The sequence below is a fragment of the Dermacentor silvarum genome, chromosome 4, assembly GCF_013339745.2.
Source record: "Dermacentor silvarum isolate Dsil-2018 chromosome 4, BIME_Dsil_1.4, whole genome shotgun sequence".
NCBI classification, from domain to species: Eukaryota; Metazoa; Arthropoda; class Arachnida; order Ixodida; family Ixodidae; genus Dermacentor; species Dermacentor silvarum.
In genome coordinates, this window is record NC_051157.2 from 137299575 (window position 1) to 137319462 (window position 19888).

The following is a 19888-nucleotide window of genomic DNA, read 5'->3' on the forward strand; positions in this document are numbered from 1 at the left end:
TAGGTATGGGGTCGACAAGTAATTGTGTCTCCACCTCCTTGGGTAGTTGGGATTTAGAGACGTCTCCTCCTCGAGGCAGAATTCCGACTTCATCTAGAATTTTGCGCCCTGACTTAGTGTTGGATAGTCCTTGCAATTTGTGACATCGAATGCGCCTCAATGAGCTCATCTATAGTGTTGTCAAGTCCTAACTTGTTGAGGAGTTCGGTACTCGTTCCGTGCGGGAGCCCCAGAGCCCTTTTGAGTCCGGAGCGTATAAGTGCGTTCAGCTTAGCCTTCTCTCCTTTCCCCCAGTTCAGGTCTGATGCATGTACGTGACATGACTGATGAAGAATGCCTGATATGCTCGGATGAGATTGTCCTCCTTGAGACCTGCATTTCGATTTGAGACCCTGCTCAGGAGCCTTAAAGTATGTTGGCTTGCCCTGTGAGACGGTTTAGAGCCGTAGCATTACAGCTCCTTGCGTCAATGAGAAGACCCAGAATTTTAATTGTGTCCACTCTTGGTAGACCCGTCCTGTGTTGTCTGTGATTTTAATTGGCAGAGTTTCTAAAGGCGCAAGGTTCCTAAACCCTCTCTCCCCTCTCTAAAGAGCAGCAGCTCAGATTTACTAGGTGATAGACTGAGTCCGTGCCCTTAAGGAAGGATGCTGTGGTGTCTACGGCTGCCTGTAGTGTCTCCTCTAGTGCAGCGAGTGACCCCCGGGGACCCACACTGTGATATCGTCAGCGTATATGACGTGCCCCAAGCTCGGGATTTTGGCCAATTCCTCCGAGAGCCTGTGCATGGCAATGTTAAAGAGGAGTGGGGACAATACCGAACCTTGTGGTGTGCCGCTGTTGCCTAAATTGTATGGACCGCCTGTGACTGTTCCGACTTTGACCCGAGCTGTCCTATTAGCTAGAAAGGAGCTCACATAATTGTAAAAATTGCTTCCCAGGTTCAAGGTTGAGATTTCATGCAGGATATGTTTATGTGCCACCGTATCAAATGCTTTGATAAGATCCAGACCCAGGAGGCCCTTTACGTGCTAGGGTCGTCAATAATAGCACGTTTGATCATGAGTATGGCGTCTTGTGTGGATAATGCCTTCCGAAAACCTATGAGATTGTGCCTGAAAAGCTCCTGGTTTCTATGTGTTCTACTATCCTGTTATGAATAGCATGTTCGGCTACCTTGCCAATACATGATGTAAGTGATATAGGCCTGAGGTTCTCCTTTGTTACCGGTTTGCCAGGTTTCCGTATAAACGTCACCATGGCCTCCCTCCATTCCGGTGGGACCGTGCCGGATCTCCAGTGACTGTTAATTTTGACCGTGATTATGTCTATGGCATCATCGTCCAGGTTTCGCAAAAGCTTATTTGGGATGCCATCCGGACCCGGGGCAGATCTGCCATTCAAATTAAAGAGTACGTGCTTTATCTCAGCTGCAGTGAACTCACTGTCCAAGTCCGGTTGCGATATTCCGGAGTAAGGTGCGCTTATTTCTTCTTCGATCTCATATTCATTTTTAAGTGGCAGGTACATGGTGCGAGGTCGTTTGCGACCTCTCTTGCTGTCCGCCCTATAGTTACCTGCTTATTGACGAGTCTGTTTACGGCGAGGTTTGTAGTACCTCTGGAGAGCTTGTCATTAAGGAGGCTCTTCAATAGATTCCATTTTCCTCCTCTGCGCAATCTGCCGTCTCTTTCCGAACAACATTCGTCCCATTGTTGACGTGAGAGTTGAGCCGCGTAGGTTTCAATATCACGATTAACTTGGGCAATCTTGGCTCTAAGTCTTCTATGAAGTCTGTGATTCTTCCATCTGGTTAGAAGGGAATTCTTTGCCTCCAGCATGTGAGCTAGCTTGGAGTCCATTTTCGGGGACTTCGATTTCTGTTGAGACTGCTTTGGTAGCTTTTTTAATCGTTACCATTAGTTGATCTAAAAGCTCTTCATAAGATTCGCCATCTATACTGGTTTCCTTACGCAACTTACGAAAGAGATCCCAGTCCACGTACTCATATTCCTGAGTGTGGTAGTTGCGTCTGTAAGATGACCTCAATTATGTATGATCACTTCCTAAATTCTCCTGCAGATGGTCCCACGAGCCTTCCATTCCCCGAAGAAATGGTAGATACGGGGTTGTATCTATGGTAGTGAAGGTAGCAGTTCTCGTGGGGAAGTTAGCATCTGTAATAAGAGCAAATTTTAACTCACTGGCCGATGTTGCTAAATTAGTGCCCTTCACGCTCTGATGACCATAGCCCCATTCTTCGTTGAGAGCGTTGAAGTTCCCAGCCACTACGAGTGTGGCTGTATCCGCCTTATTGGAAATGCGGGCCAAGAGGGTCTTAAAATCCCTTTCCTATCTGCCGGAGAGCTATAAACGTTAGCTATAAACACGTTCGCTGCTTTTTGTTCTCCAGGATTAGTTCGATAACTTGTGCTTCTACAGCAACCTTGTACTTTGAAAGCTCGTGAGTTGCATAGGAAGTACCCTTTGTAACTAACGTCACTATTTCCCGACCCCCTGGAATGATCAAGGTTTCGGAATTGTAACCCGGTAGAGAGATATCCTCCTTAGCTAGTGTTTCTTGTAAGAGAATAACGTGCGGCTTAACTTGGGCCGATCTAATGAGCTGCTGCAGGGGAGCCTTGCGCCTTCGGAAACTCGCACAATTCCACTGCCAGATTTTAATGTTATTGCTGTCGTTTGTAGCCATTATGATACCATCGGTTCACTACCCGAACCCCTAGAGTCTGCGCTCGGACTACCGTTTGTGCCTCCGTGGACTGCCGATGCAGCCGCTGCGTTTGCCTTTGCCTTAACTTTGGGCCTTTCTAGTTGACCCACTCTAGCATCTAGATTAGTGATGAGCTCCATGATTTCGCCAGAGTCCAGTCTATTGTTGCTAACCTTGCGGCTATTCTGACTCTTTTGGGTTTGGGGGGTGCCTCACCCTCTTCCATCTCATCTTGCCTCAGTAGTTTCTAAATCTTCCTCCTCCTCCGTCTCGCTAATGGGGTCAGGGTGAGGGGCTTTACGTTTGAGTTTGCCGGCCAAGGGTTTTGGAGCCGTCGTCTCCATCTGACTACGGGGTGTTTCGGACCCTTCTTTAAAGGATTTGAAAGCTTCCCTGAGCTCAGACAGTTCTTGCCTCAGTTTCCGATTTTCGGTTCTAATGCCAATATTCGTGAATTTGACTCACGTTCCGGCTGTGCGCTACCGTTAGTACTTCTAGACCTTGTCCTTGTCGGTTGTCCTGGTTTCTCAGGGCCTCCATTTCTGACTCGGTCGGCCCAGGCTGATCTTGGGGTTGACTGTGAACGGGACCTCGATCTTGTCCCAGGCCCTCGTGGTTTCGAGTCGACACCAGAAGATTCTCCGGAGCTGGGTTGTCCTGTGGATCGAGAACGCCCCCTGGAACGGGAGCACCCTCGTGAGCTGGAGCGCCCTCTCGTGCGAGAGCGCAAGTTGGCGTCATTTTCTTGCATCAACCCTTTGCGCTGGGAACCGTCGCTGTCGTCATGTCGTCGGTCACCTGTGTATAGCGCTCTTGCTGTCGTTGACGCCTTCGACGCCTTCGTCTCACGATATAAGGCATCTGGAACCTTTGACTGTACTTTCGGTCCCCAGTTGGGTGTGCGCCACCGCAAATGGCACACTTGGGATCTCATTGATGATCTTCAGGTGGGGAAGGTATTCCACAACCCCTACATTTTCTAACACTTGCCGGATTGGGACACACGTCAGATCTATGTTCGATTTTACCACAGCCGTAGCACACATCTATCTGTCGTCGGTAGAGATTACAGGGCATGAGTACGTTACCACAAATGACGTGGTTTGGCACTCTTTGTCCCTCAAAAAGTACCACCACCGTTGTAGTTTGCTTGATCCGACGTACCTCGACGAGGTCCGGATTTCGATGATTGACGAAAAGGGTTTTCAGTTCCGCGTCGCTAATGTCCAGGTCGATACCGCGAACAACACCCTTGCATGTATCTTCTCCTGCTGCGGTGTAGGCCGCCACTTCGAAGGGTCCATCCTTCGTATGGATCTTGCGTACCTTGGCGTAAGCTCTTGCGCTTTCTTCCCGCGGAGTCGACACCACCAAAATGTTTTGACAACCGTTCGGACAGTACGTGTCCTCCGCCGTGTCTTCCGGGGCTAAGACTGCCGCCATGGCCAGCGCTCTGGAGAGATGTACCATGCTGAACTTTTTAACGTCCAGGCCGCCGCGTGGGCGTACAATTATCTTGATGTGATCCCTCGGTAGCAACGGGATCCTAGAGGCGGTAGCGACGCGCTTAAGCACGTTCTGCAAGGTGGCCGTGCGGCGACTACCTTTCACGCCATGGTTGGTGTCCTTAATAGCCACGGATTTTCCGCCAGCGGCTAATCCACGTCTCCTTCGGCGAGTGATGGCTGTCGTCCATCCGATATTTTCTTCCAAGGTGATATCCATGCCTTCAACAGCTAAGCTGGAGGCCATGCCTACACTCCTTCGTGCGCGTGAGGCCAAGGCCTACAGCGCGAGTTAGGGGCTAGCACCTTTTCTACGTGCACGCAGAAAACAGTTTGCAACGAGTCGAAAAAATGGACCCACCGGCAAAAAATGGCATCCACGTAATCCTTGCGATAAGACGCGTCGATCGACACCAGGTTCTCAGGGTTGGCACAAAAATTTCGGCACAAAAACATTGATCGAAGCGGGAGCCGATGTTTGCACGACCGCACTAGTCGGCTTCTTCTTGTTCCCTCATCTTCCATGCAGTGACCTTAAACAACTCACCTTGGCCCATTTGGCTGAGCTTTACGACGGCTCTGTGCACATATACACAGACGGATCGGTTACCTCATGCGTCTCGACCGCGGCCTTTGTGATCCCTCAGCTGGAAACATCCCGCCAATACAAATTGGACCACAAATCGTCTTCAACAGCTGCAGAGCTTGTCATAATACGGGAAGCTGTCCGTTTTGTCTCCTACCTGACACCACGTACATGGACTATTCTTTCTGACGCAAGATCAGCGCTGCAATCTATATATTCTCTCTCTAGGAGATGCCAGTAGTACATGCTAGCGTTAGACATCATTCAAGTATTTGATCTTGCTCAGCGGAATGGCCACTCAATTACCTTCCAATGGGTACCTGGTTACTGCGGCTTGGCCGACAACGAGCTAGCTGATGCGGAAGCAAGAACCGCTATTCCTACAGCCGTCGAAGTAAAAATTCCTTACTCGCGGAGCGATATAAACTCTTTGTTGACCACGCGCATGCGAGAATGCGCAGCACAATACTGGGCTCAACCAGACCATCGGTACAGGCGCCTGCGGGAAATAGACTCTGAGAGGACTTTTCGCCTCCCAGCTAAATTCAAGCGATGCCAAGCAAGAATGCTTCACCAGATTCGCCTGGGAGTCGCCTTCACTCGACGCTATGCACATCTGATTGTCCTTACGGACAGCCTGAACAATGAACGCTGCCAATTGGAGACTCTTCCACATCTGTTTTACGACTTCCCTCTCTAGGCATTACAGCGGAATATACTGGCTTCTACGCTAGCAGGCATTGGAAGAGAAACATTATCCGAAAGTACTATTTTGTCCCCCATGTGTGACTCTACAGTAGCATCAATAGCAACAGGGGCTGCCCTGTACAACTTCAAGACCACTGGTCTCAGGCGCGGATCCAGGGGGATGTCCGGATGTCCTGACCCCCCCCCCCCTCAGATTTCTGCATCGCCCCCTCGCTGACAGGGGGATGGCCCTGTCGCAAAAAAATATAGCCACCAGCATTCTTCAAAAATCTATTCTTCGCGAGTACCAGTGGTATCAGCCCTGTAGAAGTAAAGCTAGCTCACTCACAAGCTTAGTTGTATTCCGTAGGAGTGTGGTGTCGCGAAGTTGCCGTAGTTTTTCTCATGAACACCTTGGACCTCCTGGCACCGGCCGTGCCTTACTCGTCCCGTCGGTGGTGTCAAATGAACGACGGGACGTACCTTTTGCCAAGCACGCCGAGGTCCGCTCGAGCGCCTTCGCGCCTGATTAACTAAGCTTCCCCTTGGGGTGTCAACGGTTACCTCATTGGCTGTCATCGGTTCCGCGACCAACCTGCTTAATGAAAGAGATCTCTCGTTGAAGTGTTCATATGTAAATAAAAACAACTAACAGCTAAACTAAGAACTACGCATAGGCAACGTTTTTTAACTGTAGCACTCATTGTGATCACAGTTACACGTTGACAATATCCAGTACGAGCACCGTACCGTTCGTACGCCAGAAGTTTTTCATTGTGACTTCGCAGTTTTATTGTCGTACATTAAGCATAGGAGGCTCAAACCCGCCGGATCCGTTTATCTGAGTGGGCGTTCTGGCGGAGCGGGGCGAAGTCTCGAGCCGCGGCTGCGAAGTGGGGGAGGGTGACGTCGCCGGCGAATGCCAGCGCGCGGGCCTAAGATGGCGTCGCGTGGTTAGAGAAACGGGAGCAGATGTGCGCCTTGTGTAAAGGATGACGTCGCGTGAGAAACAAAACATGAAGACGCTGGCTCGCGCTCTCGGCTACTGCGCCACATCGTTATTCTTGTAGGTGGCGTTGTGAGCCTTCATACGCGGTGATTCGCATATCGTAAACAACCAGCGTAGTGGTTGCCGCGTTGGAGTGGAGCGTTACGCCCGTATTCAAGAACGTTCCTCTAGTCAACACAACACCTCGACTCAAGAGGAAAGATAGCACCGCCATCCCTCCAAAGAAGTGGTCACTGAGCTTCATGATCATTCACGGGAATTCTTTAGAATTGCCGCGTCTTTATCACTCGAGAGGCGGCGCTGTGCTCAACAAGGTGGAGTGGAGGAAGAGCTTCGAGTCGAGGGCTGTTTGAGAATAGGGGAGTTAGTCCTCCAAATCAAACGAAGGTGTATCAGCCGAACACAAAGAATCTTCTTAAGGAAATCAAGGTCTCCCAACAGAACTCCAAAGACGGACCCGTGCTCACGAATTTATAACGAACCTGCAAAAGATCATCCCAAATTTTATTTTAAGAAACAATGCAGGCGAGATATACCGGGTGTTTAAAATTAAGTTTTATGGTTTTCTTAAAATTAGCCACTGGCAGGCACGTGAAGACGATCTGCGCAAATAAGTTATGTGGTCAGGGGGACACAAAGTGAGATGATAATTATCGCTGTTAGCAGCCGAATTAACTAAAATTGAATAATTAACCTTTTATTGACTGCGGTAAGTGTGTATGTTTGTATTCAAAAGTTAAAGGCAGTCGTGTTTCTACACAGTTTCACTTGGAAGAATTCTTCGAGCATGTCTGTGCTCCGAGATATCCACTCCAATTTTATTGTCGTTCGCAAGATTACGTATGTAACTTGCAAGATAGTGAGGATGCGGCGCAAAGCTCCTCCCTGATGTGACGCCGCTGTTGCGTTCGGAATTTAGTCTGACAATGGGGCGAAGGCATTGGCAAAGATACTAACTGTCCCCCTTCCCCTCACGGCTGGTAAAATGAAAAAAATCGAAGAACCCGTAACCGCTGTCGTAACACGCGACCGCGCAGCCTGTAAACATGGCGGCAGCTGCCATGCCGAAATAATGGCGCGAGCGGAGAAGCCGGAGGGCAGTACGCGTGCGTAATGGTGACTAGATGACCGGGCATGGTCCTTGCCTGGGCTGCGCAAATAAAGTGACTGCTGATTTCCAAGTATTGTAAGTTTTATTGAAATGAAGAGTAACAACGGCACCATCAACAGCAGAAACCTTTTTAGCTATGCTAACGAATATTTCATACTGCCGCTTTAAGTTTGGTGTTGTCAAGCACAAATCTCATGACAACACTTCACCCATCAAGATGTCAATGCCATAAAAATGTTCAAAATGCCACCCTTCCATAGCAACGCAAAGCATAAACCGCTCCTCGCATCGACTCGATTATTCTGCGCAGTACGACAATTGAAATTTTGAGTCGGATATCTCGGAGCACGGACACGCTAGAATAATTCTTCCGACTGATACTGTGTAGAAACACGACTGTCTCTAAGTTTTCAATACAAACATACCCACTTACTGCAGTCCACAAAAAAATAGTTCAATTTTAGTTAATTGGGCTGCTCACAGCGATAATTATCATCTCACTTTGTGCCCCCCTAGCCACATAACTTATTTGCACAGGTGGTCTTCGCGTTCCTCCCAGTGCCTAATTTTAGGAAAACCATAAAGCTTAGTTTTGAACACCCTGTATTATCAGGCACAGCCGCCAATCACATGGCTGTATTGGGTAACGTCCTTTCCTATAAGCTCGGAGAAACCGATACCTGGCTTCGCTACAGGTCTTCTTCCTCTTTCTGGGGTTTTACGTGCCAAAACGAGTTCTGATTATGGGGCACGCCGTAGTGGAAGGCTCCGGATTAATTTTGACAACATGGGGTTCTTTAACCTGCACTACAACGCAAGGACACGGGCGTTTTTGCATTTCGCCTCTATCGAAATGCGGCCGCCGCGGCCGGGATTCGATCCCGCGATCTCGTGCTCAACGCCTGAGCTGACTGAGCCACCACGGCGGGCTACAGGTGTTGCTCTAGCCGTATAAAACGAGGGTTTATCGTGAGCAAAAACGGTGAATTAAAGGCTACTATCATCATCATCATCATCATTGACAGAAGCTGACCCCCCCCCCCTTCAGAAAAAACTTGGATCCGCCCCTGACTGGACTAGACACAAGGCTTCAAGGAAACAACAATGTTACTGTATATCTGCATCCCTTATTCCTGTGCTCATCATCTTCCATCACCATTTTTAACACGAAAGTGTTTTATGCCGGGGTCCACCAAGACTTCACTGACGTATTTCCGTCACGGAAATACGTCACACGAACATACACGAACATAATACAAAGAAATAAACCAGAAGAAAAAGTTCCACAAACATGCAAAATTTGGAAATCGAACCCACGACCTCTCGGTCCGCGACGATAGATCGCCGAGCGTTTAACCCATTGCGCCACAAACGCATTTGCAGACGCTACACAGACGCGCCTTATATATCTAACACTCCTCCGTGTACCCGCGCTCTTGCTCGGGGCGGTGCCGCCGCCTACGAGCAGAAAAGAGAAGTACTGCATTATGACACTAACGCGCACCGACAGTGAACGCTTCGGTGGTCTCAGCACTACGACGCCTCGATGCCAGCATTCGAAGGGACGCAGGCATCAAGAAGCACTACCAACCAGGTGGCGTTCACCGGTTCACTACCAACCAGGTGGCGTTCACTAGGTGGCGTTCACCGTACTCAGCACAGCGGAGCGTGGCCTCCGCAATTAGCTCTGAAAATGTTTCTGAAGTTGATCGCGGAGGCTGCAATTACGACGCGCTGTACGCGCTGATTTGACTCGGTGACGATTCAGTTACGTGCTTTGTCTTGCGCGTTGTATTAGTGTGTCAGTTACGTGCTTCGTCTTTCGCGTTGTGCTAGCGTGTGCAGCGTAGTGCAGCTTCCATATGCACGACGGTTGCTCATGGTCATCGACGTTGGTAGTCGTGATGGAGGAGACGTGCCACCAGGCGTCAGCGTGGGTGCATCAACACTAAGGGCGCTTTAGCCACAAAAAAACCAATAGACATTATATCAATGTGCAATAAACATTACACTATTCTGTGAAGACACGTTTCACTTTCGTGTTCTATACCGATTCCTATATAAGAGGGATCAACCACATTTTTTGTCCCCTTTCCTTTTCCCGGTGCAGAGTAGCAGGCCAGAGCATGCTCGCTCAGGCTGACCTCTCGGCCTTTCAAATAAATTCCTCTCTCTCTCTCCTCTCCGACGGCCTTCAATTTTATTTCACGGGTTTTACACATCGCCCACCGTATGCCGGCGCTAGCGATTTTTCTTGTGTTGATGACTCAACAATGCGCGCGATGTCCGCAAGGGGCGCAGAGTGTCAGCTCGAAACTCCACGCTGGTTCCCTATAGCAGCTCCTTTTTTTATGTATGTTTGTATTATTATACCGACTTGGCCGGCTCGCTACGCGCTGCTCCCCCCACCCCCCATGTCACGCGCACAGGGTTTTTAACAGCGAAGCTGCTTAACAGCGAAACGTGCGTGTTTCCCGAAAAGCCAGCCGCGCCGTAGCCATGGCAACCAGCGACGCCGCCACTGCCTGCCACTACGTTGCCTAGCAACCACCTCGCGGAGCGTCGCGCGCTATGCTCGCAAGAGAGAAAGAGAAAAAGAGAAACGAGAGAGAGTGCGCGCGTCCCGCGCTATGCTCGGGAAAGAGAAAGAGAAAATAAGAGCGAGAAAGAGAGTGAGAGAAACACATTCCAGCAGCATAAACGAGGCAGCGCGCAGATGTGCTGCCGACGCCAACCGCGTTTCTCCGTTTCCCCGCATTAGCGCCGAACACTCACGGTTTCGTGACAGCAGCAGGCGCCTCGGGCGGCGGGTCGGCCGAGTCCCCCAGCCGTGCGCTACTGCGCATGCGCCGTGACGTCATCCCCTCGTTTCGTCTGCTCCGCGCCCCCGTACATTGTGCATAGCTTTCGCCCCACTTCCCCTACGTGTGCTCGGACTGCAAGTGCTTCGCGAGGCGTTCCCCGATGCCACGGAGGACAAGAAAATGCTTATACACTTCGTATAACTTAGTATCACTTTACATTATTGTGCATAACTTCAATTGTATAGTCATGACTAGCTAGGAACCAATCCCATGGTGTCTTTAGCCATGAGCCACTAGTGCAACCTACCCCATATTATTTTTATTTTTTTGCCTGTGCCCAGCGCGTTTTTCTTCTTATGCGCGTCCGCTAAGACGCGCAATAGTTTTTTTTTTCTGTCTTTAAATTCAAATACACAAAGAATGCACGGCGCGCACGCTCGAGTACACAAATAATGTCAGTGCGTCCTTAAAAGCATAAAGACGCATTGACATTGTTTGTTGTAGACTCAGTGCTGTGAAGACAGAACTCCGGACGGGATATAAAGGATGAGCGCGCGCGCTGTGGATAAGAACTCAGCTTCTAACTTTTGTATTAACTGCACTACCTTGCTCTTTTCTCATGTTTGGTCTTCCGTAGCGTTAGAGACGGGTTCGCTTCGGAGCGAGCCGAATCTTTAGAGCCGCTCTTTTAAAAAGCGAGTGAGCCGTGTTCAGTAAGTGAGCGGCGTTCTTTCGGAGAGCGGAGCCGTTCTCTCTCACGCCTTGAGCCGTGCCAAACCGTTCCGTCAGAGCCGGGTCTTCTGCTGGGTTTCGAGGTTGTTTTTCTGACCAACGAGTGGTGGCCGGCGTGGGCAACTCGCGCTACTCGTACTCGCTCGCTTTTGTGTGGGTGCGAAGCAGGCCCTTTGGTTTTTTGTGCATCCTATATGTGGCCCCCGAGCCACCGAAGGAGCAGTAAGAAGCCTTAATTGCAACGGATGTACCGTTTGTTGCCTGCTGCTGCTCGACGAATCTCACGACTCTCACCGATCGCACATCGTGTGCTGGGTGCAACACACTTTGAAGATGGTCTTCCAGTCTTTAAAGACAACGGTCAACGTACAGTTAACGTCCCGGTTCTTCATTTGTGCTAATAAGTAGTCGGGCAATTGTCGCCCTAGGCATCCCACTTTCTGTGCATTTCTGAGCGTGTATCATTGCACGTCATCACCGAGGCCATGATCTGTTCTGTTGAAGTAGAACGTCATTTCTTTTTTACCTTTTTTTTTTGCACGTGATGGCATCATAGCAGTATCGCGCGTGCGCTCAAGAGAAAAAAAAACAAAAAAAAATCACAAGAACCAAAGATACGTGCGCAGTTTTGTGATCTTTCGTATATTTTTGTATTGTACTTCAAGAAATGATTTCGACATTCATTTTGCATGGCGTTACAGCTCACTCATTATAGTGAGCTGGCGTATGTGAATAAAGAATAAAGTTGAAAGATAATGGTACAATAATTTAGTTTTTTATTTTGACCAACGTAGATTTGAATGTACCACAAAAACAGGCTACTGTAATGATGATGAAGTCGCATTTTCGTTCTAAAAAAATACATCGCATTGTGCCTGTTACAGTATCATAAGCATTTTATCCCAATATCAAAAAAAACTTTCATTACAACTAAAAATTCAGGCTTTTAAAATATGTAAGAATATTCTCTAAACATAGCGAAAATACCAAACCCGGTTATGCAATTATGCATATATCGTGTTTTTTCAAAGCCAAATAACTGTAATATGTTAATACTGGTTACACTTTCAGTGAACCGGTGAGCCGTTCAAGTGAACCGGTTCATTTCAGTGAGCTGAGCCGTTCCGAGCTGCTCACTAAAGTGAGCCCTTTTGCCCATCTCTAGTAGCGATGTATTAAACCAGTTTGTTTTACGCCGTTTGTCGGCCTGCCATTCCCTTCACGATGATCACCGAGGGGCAAGCTCCGAGCGAACGCTGTTCAAGTTAACGGCGCTCTAAGTTATGAATAAGTTATTTAAAGGTAAAGCGTTAGTAACGGAAGGACTAAGTTCATCCGTTCTCTAACAGTTTTAGGGAAATGGGAACATTCAAAGCAATTTCAGTTAAAGGTGAATTCTTAGGCGTTCGGGAGTGCTTCTGGCCTGTTGAGCTAGAACGATTCGAAGAACTTAGTACGGATACGTCAATGTTTATGTCACCATGAAAAATTGATACAAAACTTTAGTCGTGCTAGTTTTGCCCTACTTTGCAGTTAATAAACCAGCTCTCGTTAACAATTCAGTCAATGAATACGTTAACTTGTATTATTAAAAAAGAACCCCTCCATTCTTGCAATCAGTTCTTTTGTGTACGGAAACCAAACAATATTGGCGGACTCAAGCACTGGTCGAACAAGCATTTTGTAGGCCAGCAGATTTGCATCTGGGGGCGCAAGATGAAGGCGTCTTCTCAGAAAGAAGAGTCGCTTTAGTGCTCAACATGTCCTTTGATTTCTACTTGAGGTTATTTGTGAACATGGCTTTCCCATGGGAGAGCCTGTGTTAAAACGACACCTAAATATTTACGCTGAAATACAAAGTAAGAAGTGAGTCATTCGATCATAATGAACGTAAAATCCTGTCTGTTTCTTTCTACATACTGTTAGCGTTACAGATTTTTGGCATTTAGAGTCATCTGCAACACCTGACACCAAGAAAAAGGCTGAATTTTAACAGCGGAGCTGTTTAAGCCAGCCATTAGTCCATCCGTCAGGGACAAAAAATGTGGGCCGATCCTGGCGGTAGTGTAGAAAGGGTCCAAGCGCAATGGCACATATCCTGTGAACTAGCGAAGCTGAGCCTGGCTAAGTCTAGATAAGCCTGGTTGGGCTTAGACAGTCATCGATAGCCAATGATAGCTAATCAATAGCTAATCTATCAATAATCAATAAATCCTGAAAATGCTGGGGATGACTTGGTAGTGCTTAGAGCATCCCAAAAACGTGGCCAATACCTTGCGATAGCCAATCGGTAGCCAATCAATAGATAATCAATAATTGATCAATAATCAATAAATTCCGGAAAATGCTGGGGATCACTTGGTGTTGCTTAGCCTAGCTCAAAATCCAGGACTAGCTAGGTGCCCATCAGCTCCCTGTTCTTTAGTATTCGTTCCAGTGCAGAGCTACGCTAAGGTTTTATATTCATGGTGATCATCACTGCGATTAATTTCGTGGCAAAAATACAATAGTCCGCGAATACATGGTGTTTCAATGTAACCGGGACGGCAAATCTTTTATGTGTATTAAAAATAAAATTGGGCCCAAAGCACAGCCTTGCCGCACTCTCGATGTAACACGTGCTAATTGGAAGCTTCGCTATGAATATACACGAATTGTGAGCGATTTAGGTCGCCACACTCCCTCATGATTTCACTCACTCGCACTCGCTCGCATATATTTCAAAGGCGTGAGTGTACGTAGGGTGAGTGGCAGTGAGTGTGAGTGGAGGTGAGTGCCAGTAGGTGTGAGTGGAGGTGAGTGCGGGTGAGAGCCAGTGAGGTGTGAGTGGAAGTATGTGGCAGTGTGAGTGAAGGTGAGTGCGAGTGAGTATGACTGAGAGCCAGTGAGTGTGAGTGGAAGTGAGCGCCAGTGAGTGGAGTGGAGGGGAGTGCCTATGAGTGTGAGTGGAGATGAGTGCGAGTGCAACCCAGTGAGTGTGAGTGGAAGTGAGTTCCAGGGAGTGTGAGTGGAGGTGAGTGCGAGAGAGAGAGCCCGTGAGGGTGAGTGGACGTGAGTGCCAGTGAGTGTGAGTGAAGGTGAGTGCGAGTGAGTGCCAGGCAGTGTGACTGCAGGTGAGTGCGAGTGAGTGCCAGTGAGTGTGAGTGCAGGTGAGTGCGAGTGATTGTGAGTGAAGGTGAGTGCGAGTGAGTGAGTGTGATAGGAGGTGAGTGCCTGTGAGTGTAAGTGGAGGTGAGTCCGAGTGAGTGCCTGTGTGAGTGGAAGTGAGTGCGAGTGTGTGTCAGTGAGTGCTAGTGAGTGTTAGTGGAGGTGAGTGGGAGTACGAGTGAGTGCCAGTGAGTGTGAGGGAAGGTGAATGCGAGTGAGTGAGTGTGAGTATTAGGGAGGTGAGTGCCAGTGAGTGTAAATGGAGGTGAGTCCGAGTGAGTGGAGATGAGTGCGAGTGAGTGCCAGTGAGTGAGTTGGAGTGGGAATGCGAGTGAGTGCTAGAATAGAAAGTGTGAGTGGAGGTGAGTGGGAGTATGAGTAGGTGCCAGTAAGTATGAGTGGTGGTGAATGCAAGTGAGCCTGTGAGTGTGAGTGGAAGTGAGTGCCAGTGAGTGTTAGTGAAAGTGAGTGCGAGTGAGTGCCAGTGCGTGTGATTGGAGGTAAGTGGGAGTGGAAGTGAGTGCCAGTGACTGTGAGTGAAGGTGAGTGCCAGTGAGTGTGGGTGGAGGTGAGTGCGAGTGAGAGCCAGTGAGTGTGAGCGAAAGTGAGTACCAATGAGTGTGAGTGGAGATGAGTACCAATGAGTGTGAGTGGAGATGAGTGCGAATGAGAGCCTGTGAGTGTGAGTGGAAGTGAGTGCCAGTGAGCGTGAGTGAAGGTGAGTGCAAGTGAGTGCCAGTGAGTGTGAGTGGAGGTGAGTGCGAGTGAGAGCCAGTGAGTATAAGCGGGAGTGCCAGTGAGCGTGAGTGAAGGTGAGTGCGAGTGAGTGAGTGTGAGTGTGAGAGGAGGTGAGTGCCAGTGAGTGTAAATGGGGGTGAGTCCGAGTGAGCGGAGATGAGTGCGAGTGAGTGCCAGCGAGTGTGAGTCGAAGTGAGTGGGAATGCGAGTGAGTGCTAGAAAGTGTGAGTGGAGGTCAGTGGGAGTACGAGTGGGTGCAAGTAAGTATGAGTGGTGGTGAATGCGAGTGAGAGCCTGTGAGTGTGAGTGTAAGTGAGTACAGTGAGTGTGAGTGAGAGCCTGTGAGTGTGAGTGTAAGTGAGTACCAGTGAGTGTGAGTGAAGTGAGTGTGAGTGAGTGCCTGTGAGTGTGAGTGGAGGTGAGTGCCAGTGAGTGTGAGTGGAAGTGAACGCGTAGTCAGTGCCAGTGAGTGTGAGTGCGAGTGAGAGCCAGTCAGTGTGAGTGGAAGTGAGTGCCAGTGAGTTTGAGTAAAGGTGAGTGCGAGTGAGTGCCAGTCTGCACTCACTCGCACTCGCTACGCAGACGCGTTCGCTACGCGGACGCGCAATTTTTTCTCGCAGTACATTTTTTTGATTTAGTTGCTTTGGTGGGCCCACGACTCTTCACGGTCAGTATTAATGTAGCTTTAGCAAGGTGAACTGTTGTTGTTGACGCTGTCTTCTAAAATGAACAGGTAATAAGCCTCATATCAGCAACATGAAGCTACGGAAGAAAATTTTATTGATATCATGTCATTTTACGCGCGCTTCTAGTTGGTGGAATGTGATCGGGGACTATGATCGAATAAAAAATTATTAGAGTGAAATAAACCATGTTGATTAACTGCGTGGCGCGAAGAATGAACAATGCATTTCTAGGTATAACTAAATGAAAGGGTAAATGCGTAGATATGTATATTCCCTATATGTATATATGTGTGTCAGGAGAAAATATCAAAAATTCTAAATGCACTAATTGAACAAGTGAGAACTCCCGACCGCAATAAGCGCACGTGTTTGCTGTAACAAACACACTTATTATCGAGGAGTATCTCCGCCCCACCGGAATTCGGTGCTCCCCCGTCAAATCGGAGCTTCTGCTTTACAGAAAAGAGAAGGAAGGCAGATCCAAAGATTGGAAGCCAGTCTCCGAAATGAGTATCCGTCTTCGCACTTGTGACGGGGGTGATACCCAGTGTCAACGTTATTGGGGTCCTGGGTATATTTCTCGAATTCAACGGCGGGAACGGAACGGCTCTCCGCAAGATCATCGCAAAGACGTACAACGCTTTCCGCCTCGTTCACAGAATCGCAAACAGACACCGTGGCATGGAGGAAGCCAGTTCCTCAACCTGATCGACGCCTTTGTATTATGCCACTTTACGAACACGATTTCTATGCACAACTGGCACAAAGCGGAGCGAGACAAGCTCAACGCTCTCATCCGCAAAGTAATTAAAGCGTTCTCGGGCTATCCATCAGGACCCATATCAAGGATCTCCTCAAGCTGGGCATACACAACAACGCCGAGGAGATTGCCAAAGCCAAAGAACGCGCGCAACTTGCGCGCCTGACTACCACAGCGGCAGGTAAATGCATCCTCGAAGAGCCGGGTTACCCCCCTGCGGGATCCTCAAGGGTCAGTACCCCGATCCCTAGGTACATTCGAGACAAGTTCGAATTGGCCCCCGTGCCCCGAAACGCCCATCCCATCCACTACGAGGGCAGATGCAAGGCGAGAGCAGTAGCGATCCCCAAACAGATCAAGCAACATGGCATCATAGCAAGCTTCGTCGACACAGCGTAGTACAGCGATGGGAAAACCTTTGCCGTCCTTGTAGTCAACTCCAGTCGCACGATTTCCAATAGCGCTTCGATTCACACTTCAGACCCCGAAGTCGCCGAGCAAGCCGCCATCGCCCTCGCCTGCTAGACGGTTGTGGGTCCGAGATCTATGGCAATTCCTAAACGGCAGTTAGGCTTTTCAGAAGGGTCACATCGCCGAGCAAGCTGCTCGTCTTCTAGCATCTCGAGTCCGGATGCTCTCTCGCATCATTAGATTCACTGGTTTCCCGCTCACGTAGGGTCGGATGAGGGTGCTCCCCCGAACCTCAATGAGTCTGCTCACGAGGCTGCGCGCGACCTCACCGACCGCGCTTCCTCTGTAAGGAGCGCCGACCCCCTCCCCCCTGCGGCCACAGGGACGCTCCCGCTACTCACAACGAGGTTACGAAATTCTTCTGCATGTCTAGAAGGGTCTTTCCACCCCCTCACCCAAAATTTAAATAGGGCGCAAGCCGTTTCTGTTAGACTTTTAGAGACCAGCCCATATCCGTGTCTGGCCGTTGTGCACGAAGTCTACCCGCCGTATATCGCGACGACGCCTGCCCGTCCTGCGGGCAGGCCTCCACTCTAGCACACATGCTCTGAGAGTACGGGTCGAGATAGCTCAAGTTCAGCAAGGAGGAGTGGGACTCACTTCTGTGTAGCCCCGCTCTAGACAAGCAAATCCTAGCTGTCTGGCGTGCCCGCGGCCAGGCCGGTGGGGTAGACCTGCCGGCCCCGACGTGGGTCTAGCCGGGTGCGCGACCAGTTCGCGTCCTCGCCGGACCTCCGATAAAGTTATTTCACTCACTCACCCACTACCACCTGACTGTTTCCTCATTGTTCCAAATATTTTCGGCGGCTTTTCGAATAACATTGTATGTATGCCGTTCCAGCGGCAGTTAATAAGTTCTATAATGAAACGTGCGGTGCCTATAATGGGCTCTGTCTAGCACAAGCTCGAATTTTGAACACAAGCTAAAGAGAGAGAGGTTGGGATATCTTATTTGCAAGATAAATAGAGAGGTAGACCTGGGTGGTGATCTCTAGCCTGCTATTCTGCACTAGGGAAAAGGGAAGGGGTGTAACAATATAGAGATGACTATGTATTTGGAAGAATGCGAAATGATTCTTGTGTACACTGCTTTTCCGATGAAACCAGACGGTGCGCCTACACGTTTCAAGGTCATGTACGTTAACCCGCAGAAGACCTGCATCATCTTGATAAAGGATCCAAGTTGTTCGATACGAGGTAAGTTGCCTCCCGTGCTACATTATTGTGCCATACAAGTAAACAAATCGAAAAGGTGCAAACACTCCGTCTAAACAGCCACATTAATAAATTGCCAGCTAGTCTAGGTGGCCCGAAAATACTTAAATTGCGTCACTGTTTGCGTTCATAAAACCAATGACAGAAATGTTACCATAGGTCTGTTGATACCAAATGAAAATCTCACAGGACGATTACGAGTCACTAACGCGAATGTTTAAAGGTTAGCTGCGGAGTGCGCTTGGCTTTATCGCTCCTGATCGCCCAATCGCTTGCGGGTCTGAAGTTTCAGCTTCCCGCCATGATTTTTCAGTAAAGAATGTTTTTAGCGTCACCATTTAAACTAGTACGCTCCGGTCCGACGCCCGAGTGCTCGCCGGCGTTCTTAGCGAGCACTAGCCCAGATGGTATGGCAATGATGGCATACCGGCGATGAGATACGATACTTCAACGAAGACGATGGTATAACGACGACAGCGTGATGACAGCGGCACAAGGACAATGTCGTGATAGAACGACCGTGATGACGTCACGGTCGTTCTATCGCAAGTGCGTGGTGCAGCAGCTCGGCGCGGCGGTGCCAGGTGGTTGCTAGGTAACGTGCGGTGATGTCATCGCCAGGCACAGTTTCTGGTCTACGCTATACGGGCCAACCTCCGGCTTAAACAGCCCCACTGTTAAAACGTTTGAGAACCCCACAAAGTGCTAGGTAAGGGCAGGCAGAGGACTAAACAATGCAGTAGAACTGACGTGTGAAACATTGTGTACACCTCATTTCAGCAATCTCATGTAAACTCGTCCTGAGGTTATTCGACTAAATTTTACCCAAAAAGGACGCCTAGACCTCATATATGCGCGTAATATAATTGTCATAGGTATAAAGGCAGACTCGTCGCACCAATTGAAATAAAAGTTGAAGTCACTTACGCGCCGTCTCGTAAAATTACAAGGCATCCATCTTGACTGTCTGTCTGTGCTTATTTATTTTACTTCTAAAGGCAGATCTCGCTAGCTGTCGATACACAAAGCCTATTTAAACGTGTACACAGCGATCCTGCCCAGTAGCAGCGAAGCGTGGTTCGGGCGGGACTTGTAAATTTTGTAGACAATTGTACACGCCGCCGCTGAAGGGGCTATATACAAATCATTCGTGGATAAGTTTTAATTCACTAGGTGAGCTTTGTCAATGCATATTCAAGCCTTGGTGTTGAAATTTTCTCTCGATCCTGTCCCCACAGAATGCGTCCTGCTGCAAACAAGTTCGACTGTGGATAGAGACCCTCCACACGACTGCCAAACCGTCTATAATCATCATTGCAGCTCATTTCATTGTCGAGTTTACTACCATAGCTGCAAATCTGTCCTTGTGACAAAAATTGGCCACGGTGCTTTTCGTATGATGGGTTCACCTGCTTTGTTGAGTAATGCTGGAAATATGATGGCTTGCAAATAAAAAATTACCCATTTATATGCAATGTTATATTAAGTTTACTGTTGTATATAAAGGATATACTGCATGAACGAATAAAGAGCTACATAAATTCTGAGAATGGTCTACTAAAGCGTAAGCATGTTTAGCTCGGCTGTGACTTCGTTCTTGTTTAGTTTTGCTTACTGGCCTTTCCTAGCTTATACACGTCTACCCAGGCCTTTACGGTGACAACAGAGCGCTTACCCCCCTATTCTTAAACACGCATTCATTCAAC

General features: G+C 48.8%; 1 protein-coding gene across 7 annotated transcripts in view; it reads left to right on the plus strand.

Annotated features, from left to right (window-relative positions):
* The window catches only part of LOC119448925 (uncharacterized), a 349207-nt gene extending 329566 nt beyond the window's left edge, over positions 1-19641 (plus strand). For 5 of the 7 annotated variants that reach the window (XR_007466501.1, XR_007466500.1, XM_049666108.1 and 2 more), the window contains exons 4-5: positions 18075-18164; positions 19421-19641. Coding sequence is in view for 5 of the 7 variants with exons in the window: in XM_049666108.1 (XP_049522065.1) it covers positions 18075-18164; positions 19421-19635 (305 nt within the window). In the remaining 2 variants the exon portion in view is untranslated. The remainder of the gene's footprint in view (positions 1-18074; positions 18165-19420) is intronic. The other 2 variants (XM_049666110.1, XM_049666112.1) reach the window with 1 other exon arrangement.
* Positions 19642-19888: the final 247 nt, after the last annotated feature.